The sequence below is a fragment of the Carassius carassius genome, chromosome 16 (assembly GCF_963082965.1).
Source record: "Carassius carassius chromosome 16, fCarCar2.1, whole genome shotgun sequence".
In the NCBI taxonomy this organism is placed as follows: Eukaryota; Metazoa; Chordata; class Actinopteri; order Cypriniformes; family Cyprinidae; genus Carassius; species Carassius carassius.
Window position 1 is genome coordinate 12,049,069 of NC_081770.1, and position 8,705 is coordinate 12,057,773.

Consider the following 8,705-nt stretch of genomic DNA (forward strand, 5'->3'; position numbering starts at 1 on the left):
TTAAGGCTCTCAGGATGGAAGTGAGTCAAATGAAGAGGCAACACGCTTCCACCAGACAGAGCGATTACTCATCTGAACGTGGAAGAGACAAGCAACGTTACTCTCCACTTTCATCTCCTAGGAGATATCCATTGTCACCGGCGTCTTCTCCACATCGTCAAGATGAACCTTACTCATTCAGCCACCGAGACAGTGATAGACGTCAGGGCTATGGAGAGCATCACGTGCGTCCATCTTCACCTTACCGAGATCGTCATGTGAGCCCATCTCCACATCATCAAGATCGTCACATCAGTGCTTCTCCATATTACCGAGATCGTCACGTCAGCCCACCTCAACCTCATCGAGATTATCGCACCAACCTGTCTCCACATTTTGCTGGTCAACATCCCAACCTTACTTTTATTCATCGTAACGGTGTCAGCTCGCCCCCACCTCACCGTGATCGTTGTGGCAGTCCAACCTCTGATCATCGAGATCATCGCTTACATCACGCATCCCATCATCGGGATCATCATATGACAGATTGGCCCTCCAACAAGTTCTCTGGCGAGACAGATATGGCCCACGATCCTCTACTGACCATCTACCCTCGTCTGGTGATCATCATGTCAGTTTTGTTGGAGAGGATGTTGATCTTCAGGGAAATGGCTGGTAGCAGGTACTATGGGCCGGGTATCTGCTGAGACTATGGTTGGGCCCAAACAAACTGAACGGGTAAATCCTGTCATTCCAACGCCTTTATGTTTTTGCAATCATTGAGAACATTGCCATGCAAGCATTTGTAGACACAGGTTTTTTTTTGTTAACGAGGGAATTGACATTCTCAGTGTTTCACTGATTAAAGATATTTCTGAACCTATTCAGAAATCCTTTCTTTTGGCAAAATCAGTAACGGGTGACTATCTTGACACTTTGGGTATGTTGCCCATTACTATTAGGCTGGGTGAGGAAGTGTTCTCACATGATGTTCAGGTGGTTAGAAATGCTACACAGCCAGTTATCCTTGGGTGGGATTTTCTTTCTCAAACATCATGCTGCAATTGAAAATCATTTAAAATTGTGGAACTGGACTGTTCCTCTCGTGTTCACAGGAAATAGTCCCTCTAAGGAGTAGTGCCGTGACTTTAGAGCCCATTCTGATCCCTGCTAGGTCACAGGTGAACGTTTTGGTAAACATTCAGTCCAACATTGGCGAAAAAGAGTTCGCATGCAATTATGTTGGACTCTTAGATCCTGAAATTCAGTCAGTACCAGGTCTTTTTGTGGCACGTACAGTAACCTCTGTGAAAGCAGGCGTGACTTGTGTGCGAGCTATGAATCCGACAAACGAGGATTGCCATGTTTCCCGTGGCATAAGGCTAGGTGAGTTTCATTCCTTAGTCATGCAACCAGGGGAAGAATACTCTATGCTGGAACCCAAAGTAGCTCGGATACAGACTGAAATTGAGCCCTGCCCAAAACCCAATGTAGACTTCAGTCAGTCTGCATTGGACAGTGCAGAACGGACTCAGCTAGAGACTCTGATTTACAAATATTCAGATGTTTTCAGTGCAAATGAGTTTGACTATGGTCGTACTGATTTGGTCAAGCACACCATCCGTACTGGGGATGCACAGCCCATTAGGCAGAGGGCTTACCGAACATCGCCACATGTTCGAGCTGAGATAGACAGGCAAGTTCAGCAGCTCCTTTCCCATGATGTAATTGAGGAAAGTTGTAGTCCCTGGGCTTCTCCTGTTGTCTTAGTGAAGAAGAAATATGGCAGTTATAGATTCTGCATTGATTTCAGAAAGCTTAATGCAGTCACTGTAAAAGACTCTTACCCCTTACCTCGTACTTCAGATGCTTTAGACAGCTTGGCAGGTGCACGCTGGTTTAGCACAATGGATCTGTCCAGTGGTTACTGGCAAGTTGAGCTAGACCCCAAGGATAGGGAGAAAACTGCTTTCAATACAGGCAGTGCTTTATATCATTTCAAGGTAATGACGATGGGTCTTACGAATGCCCCTCCAACTTTCCAACGATTGATGGAGCTGGTGCTTCGTGGACTTTATTGGAAGGTTTGTCTTGTTTACCTTGACGTACTGGTGTTCAGTCAGACTTTCAGCGAACATCTTAACAGTCTTGAGGAGGTTTTTAGTCGTTTCCGTTTAGCAGGTCTGAAATTGAGGGTTAACAAATGTCATTTTGCACGCAGTGAAGTTTCCTACTTAGGTCATGTTGTATCTAGCCAGGGTCTGCTGCCAGATGAAAAGAATCTGAACAAGGTCCGGTCATGGCCTACCCCCAGGACGGTAACAGAGGTGAGAGCGTTTGTTGGTCTATGCTCCTATTATAGGAGATTTGTCAGGAGTTTCGCTGTAGTGGCTGCACCCCTTCATGCTCTGACCCAGAAAGGTGCTGTCTTCAATTGGTCCAGTGATTGTGAGGAGGCTTTTAGTTCACTGAAGCAGGCACTTACTAGTCCTCCCATTGTAGCTCACCCTATATTCACACAGCCTTTTCTACTATACACTGATGCTTCTCATGATTGTGTAGGTTCAGTGCTTGCTCAGATGCAGGATGGGAAGGAATGCGTATTTGCTTACGCCAGTCATGCTCTCACTCCATCAGAAAAGAGATGCTCTCACTCCATCAGAAAAGGAGTGAAAAAATAAATAAATAAAATAAGGGTTACATTGATTTTCACCGTTGACTGATGCAGAACATTTAGACTAATTTCTGTGCTCAGATGCACCAAATTTGTCACCGTACGCACGATATGACAGTTGTGTCCGACTATATATATGAACGTAGTGGTTTTAAATACAGTATTTTTTTATTTAACATTAGTTTATCAGTATGTTTTAAAGTGTATTTTTTTCAATCATTTATGATTCCGTAGGCTCTCACGCACCTGCACGGTTTAAAACACAAGTACAAAGAGTCTCTCTCTTGCTCCACCCATGCACTATAAGATCGTGTATCGTCGATCTCACGGGCTGACGATTTGAAAAATGACTATCGCCCAACACTAGTGCATTAAGTGTTTAAAAAGGGGGAGGACATCGAAAGAAACTCTGGGTTCATCGAAGAAAACCTGCTCCCAACCAGGTTAGGTTCATAGTGTAAGTTACCTCTCTTTCAGAAACGGGCTTGACTTGCCCTGCTTTCTCAGGTTTGACACACCTCCCATTCTGAAACCGAAAACCTAGTTTCCCTCATTTCAGGGTAAACATACTCTGCGTTTTCACTTAACTTCCTTTGTGAAACGGGCCCCAGATGAGGAGATGGAGACAGAGGAAGAAAAATAGGGAACTGTAGAGGCACAAGTGACCGAAAGGGAGCAGGGAACAGCAAGTCAGGAGACAGAGGCTGGTGAGAGGAAAATGTAGAGGCACAAGCGTTTTCTATAGTTTTTACTATAATAGCTGTTAATTATTCTGCAGAAACGGAGAAGGAAAAAGCCATCAGGTTGGGACAACTTAAGACCTTTTAGTTTCTGATCCCAGAGCTATTATTAGGTGGAATTTTTTTTTTTTTTGTTTTTTTTTCAAAACTGCATCAGAGCATTTGCTTCCATATCGATACACGAATCAGCAAGGAATGCATCACAATATATTGCTGTATTGATATTTTGAACAGTGCCATTTAAAGCCTTGTTCCATGTGCCCCTTTTATACTTTGAGCACCTGCCCCTCCAAAGGTCTCTGCATGGCCCTGGATCTTATAGACCTCTGAAAATAAGACCTGAAAGCACCATTACTTCTGCAAAGCGTGTTCCACTTTCAGAAATAAACTTTTCCGTTGTAGTTATCTTGAAAAACAGATGTCTAAACATCTCCCTCTGATACTAAAGGGCCAGAGGGCCAGTCCAGAGTCTAGCACCAACCAGTTCCACCGGACCTGGACGTCTAGTCATCCTGAAGACCTCGATTAGCTGGTTCAGGTGTGTCTAACTGGGCTTGGAGAAAAACGCTGCAGGTGGCCCTCCAGGAGCTGAATTTGACACCCCCTGTACTAAAACATTTCTCTTTGTATCTTTTGTGTTTTCTTTCAGAGTTTCAAACAAGAGGATAAGGTTGTGTAAGGGGTTAGCACAAGAAAAAAAGTTTACTATTTTGTATTTGTAATAGATTCCCTGTTAGTACATAATGTAGCAAATATACTGTACTAACAAAAACTGTAAATATAGAAAAAGTATATTAGCATCATGCTTTTGCCTATTTTCACAATACATGTTTAATGCACTTTAAAATAATTGTAATATAGTATATTTTCCAAAAAACATATTTTACAAAAAATACACTTGAATTAAAAGTTTTTTTATTTTTTTTTTATTTGCACTTTATTTAAATATATTTTATGAATTTTTTAAATGGTGTGCTGTATATTACAAAGTACATTAGGTTGTAGTATATTTTAAGTCAAAATTTTCTCCCCTCATTCTTGGAATTCAGTTATAAAACAAATAAATAAAGCAAATGCATAATAAAGTGCACAGTTAAGTAAATACTGCATGGCCAAAAACAAAGTTCACTCACTCTGCATTAATATTATATCATTGCATTATTATAACGTATCATTATAAATTTTAGGGAGAAAGCAAGCTGAAAAAGAAGAATTGGCATTGATTTCTGTATAATACATATACAATTTTTTGTTTATGTGAAGACAAAGTTGTCATATTTTTCAGAACCTTTTAAGTGTTAAAAATAATGGCTTTCAGTCATATTGTAATGTTGAAAGACTATAATTATTGGCTAAAATTGAGGAAACATTAATTCAATAGAGATATCAGTAACATTATACTGGCCTTCATTAACAGTAGGCTACAAAGTAAAAAGATGCCATGAAACCTTATTTAAAATACACCATCTTTAAGTTGTTTCTTCATTTATTTGGAGGTTCAATGTGAAATTATGATAACATAAATATATTAATTTGCATTTTATTGCCATTAATTTAATAAAAAATGTGTGATTAGTCTTTTTTTTTTTTAATCTATTGACAGCACTAACAGGTACAATATTTGTTTAGTTTAAAGCTGAATTTTAAAGAATATAAAAATGAATGAAAGTATAAGTAAATAAAAGTAATAAATAAATGTAGAATAAATACATAAAGGAAAAAAGTAATTTAAAAAATATAAACACTGTAAAAATTCGTTCAGTGCTATTGTCCATATGACTTCATTTTAAAAACTATATTTATTCCAATAAATTAATTTATTTTTCTTTCTTTGTTTTTTTTGAGTTACCAATAAGTAAAAAGTGTGAATATTTTCGTAAGTTAATATTTTCTATAATAAAATTAATTTCATTGGACTACAACATAAATTGATTTTACAAAACTAATTTTAAAAGTTTATACTAGACGTAAAAAGACACGACCCGCCCACCTGCACTGCAGCAACGGAAGAACAAGCCCGGGCAAGTCCTTCAAGCTCGTCTGTTCCATGAGTTTATGCAAGGTTTTCCACGTTTTCCAGTAATTCTTTGTATTTTTAAAAGTTTGATTTTACTCTATTTAACGTGTTTGTGTTGGGCAATCTGCAAAAGCACCGCTCTGTTTCCTACAACGTTAGTTAACTGCTGCTTTGCTGTGTCTCTCTCCGTATACTTGTGACACGTCCTTTGGTGTCTGTTGTGCTCAAGTAAAGCCATTTAACTTTACACCACGCGAAGAAATAAGTAGGCTACAAAAAGATTAAGTTTACCTGATAAACTTTCAAATTCATGAAAATGTTTGTTTTCAAGATGATAGTTGCTACGGTCCTTCAAAAGGTTTGATGTTCGTATTTCACTACTTTTGTAATCTTGTTTTTAACCCTTTTCCCAATTAAACTAAATAGAGAAAGCTGTACAGGGCCTTAAAGATGCCATCTGTCATATCTGGCAAAAAAATCAAGTCATACTCCACATTCCATACCAGATGGGGGCAATATTCCTCAATAAAGTGAATTGGTCTACTCTAGAGTAATAAACGAGAAACGGCAGTCTCTATGCTCCGCCCCTACCTTCACAACTACCCTAGAGCATAGCTGAAGCCTATAAGACAGCGGTTCTCAATTGCAGTCCTCGCGCCCCACTGCTCTGCACATTTTGAACGTTTCTCTTAGCGCTTCAGACATTTGTTCTATTCGAACATAAGTGCCCTGCGAAGTGGACATCACAGGATATTCAACCATGATTCCAGTTCGAAGTGAACGTAGCTATATGTTCCAATCAAAGTGCATTGAAGTCTGCAAGACTTGAATTTAAATTGTATTGATTTACAGAGGTATATGATGTCACAGTTGTCCATGTTTAAAGATGCTGCACAGCACAAATCAGGGAATGAATGTTTCGATGTGAGGTAAACTTCAACAGATTTCCCCTGCTCAGAGAGTAGGGAGCAATGAACATTTGAAAAACAGTTCATGCACAGAGTTCATTTCTAACGAGCTGATTATCTGAATCAGGTGTGTTAACAAAGAGAAACGTGCAAAATATGCAGAGCAGTGGGGCGCGAGGACTGGAATTGAGAACCGCTGCTATAAGAGGACGTTTTGCCTCCAGAGGAACGTTGGGTGATGTCAAGTGATTTTGAAACATGACATCTTCAAGCTACTCCCCTTCACCTTTACCAGTGAATATGTTCATATTCGTTTTGTTCATATTACATTGAGTTGTATATACACATTATTTGAATTAAATTAATTTGACAGACAGCATTCTGTCAACATCATTGGTCAACATCAGACAGCTGATGTTGACCAAGCTAGCGCCAACCAACGTAACCAGAGCAGCCAACTCTCAACCAGTCACTGTGAGACACACACAATTGACTCTTTTCACACGCTTTCACGCCACACATCAATTTTCTCACGTACAGAAAAACCACGAAGCAAAGAGGACACGGAGACCAACAGACTAGACAGAGCAGGTTACTTATGATATAAAGAAATGGGTAAGTTATAGCTAGCTAATTATCACACGCAGCTACGGTTAGCCATCGCTAACATTAGCACGTTTATAGAACAGCCTTCGATACATTTCTATGTTATAACTTCCCGAAAAAAAAATACACAAACATATAAAACAAACTTCTAGCGAAAAACTAACAGCATCTAACTTACCAATCCAAAAGAAATGTCGCAAGTTCGGTGTCGAACCTCATTTCTTTCAGGTCCATCAGTTGTCTCCAGCGATTGAAAGCAGTGCCGATGTTTACTCTGGTTCGGCTCCTTTTCTTATCGGATTTGATTTGTGATTCCGAGCGCGGTTGTTTCCCTGTAGCGGGTGGTGGTCTCTTGCCAAGGGCTTCAGTCATCCTTCCGCTCTCTTCCCTGAACTGAAATGAAGTAGTGGGCTGTACTTTCCACATGATTGACATCAGGTTCAGGTACGCCCACAAGCCGTGCGAGTTATTTGTGTATTGCAGGTTGGCTGGTGGTTATGTTGCCCGCATACCGCCTCCCATGGCCGAAACTGGTATTACGACACCTGTCGGGGTGGGGCTAGTAATGCAACTGCTAATTAAGGTTGATATCTCTGCAGCACTATAACTTGACATTTTTTTTAATGACATCATTGCCCTTATTTCTTCTCATACTTTTGATGCGTGTAGGAGTTCTATATTATAGATCCGTGGTTGAGATGTTCCCTTGATGTAAATTATTGTTGTGATGGTGATAATGCAATGGGGCATTCAGTGTTGTGTTTGTGTGGTGTTTTTTTTCTTTTTTTTCTTTTTTGTGTAACAAAAGCCAGGAGTGTGTCCAAGGAACAATGTGATAGGAATTTGTGTTGTGAGGGAGAATAACTGTTTCAAAGATGGTGACTGTCCTAATGATCAGAAATGCTGCAGTTATGGACGTGGACGTCAGTGTAGGAGTCCGTATAGAGGTACTTGTATGATAAGGCAAAAAAAAAAAAAAAAATAATCCCAGACTAAAGGAAAAAAAAAATCCAAAATGCACCTTTTATCTTTTTTTTATGTTTCTATTACAGTACATGTCTCTGAAGGCTTTTTTTTTTTTTAGCTTTTCCTCCAGCACGGAGTAAAACAAAAAAAACTTTGTTTTTTACAGAGGGTTTTGTTCTCATAATTTGCATAGTTTTAAAATTATTATTATTATTTTTTTACGCTGTTATGGAGTGATACAGATCCAAATCCGCTCTGTAAAAACCTTTTGAGTATAATGTCAATAGAATGAGGATAATTTCGAACCTGGTTTAATCCAAAGTTTTTTTTTTTTTTACTTTTTGTCTAGAAGTGTATGCAAATTAGTGCATATTTAATTGGATGAAACCTGCATATTTCAATGTAGCATTTCAGAAAACATTTTTTAAAAACCCTATTCACCTGGGTTGTCTCTCCTTGTGGGTCTATTTACTTATTTTCAAGTGCAGCGAGGTGAGATTTTTTTTTTTTTTTTGTCATGTTTGCATTCCAGAAAAGCCAGGAGTGTGTCCAAGCAAAACCCTTGGAGTAGGACTGTGTGTCACATCGTGTTCCCTAGATAGTAACTGTCCGAGTGATCAGAAATGCTGCAGCAATGGATGTGGACATCAGTGTATGGCTCCATATAGAGGTATTAATATGGCAGTGTGATTTTATTTTAAATGCAGCGAGGAGTTTAGTAATGAGGTTTGTCACATGTTTGTGTAACAGTAAAGCCAGGCGTGTGTCCAAAATCAACTCCCAGAATAAAAGGTGTTTGTGCGGAGTTGTGTTCT

At 39.3% G+C, this 8,705-nt stretch overlaps 1 protein-coding gene across 1 annotated transcript in view; it reads left to right on the top strand.

Annotated features, from left to right (window-relative positions):
- The window catches only part of LOC132159557 (balbiani ring protein 3-like), a 286,577-nt gene that overhangs the window by 148,978 nt on the left and 128,894 nt on the right, over positions 1–8,705 (top strand). Inside the window, exon 7 of the mRNA XM_059569101.1 lies at positions 8,423–8,560. Coding sequence (XP_059425084.1) covers positions 8,423–8,560 — 138 coding nt within the window. The remainder of the gene's footprint in view (positions 1–8,422; positions 8,561–8,705) is intronic.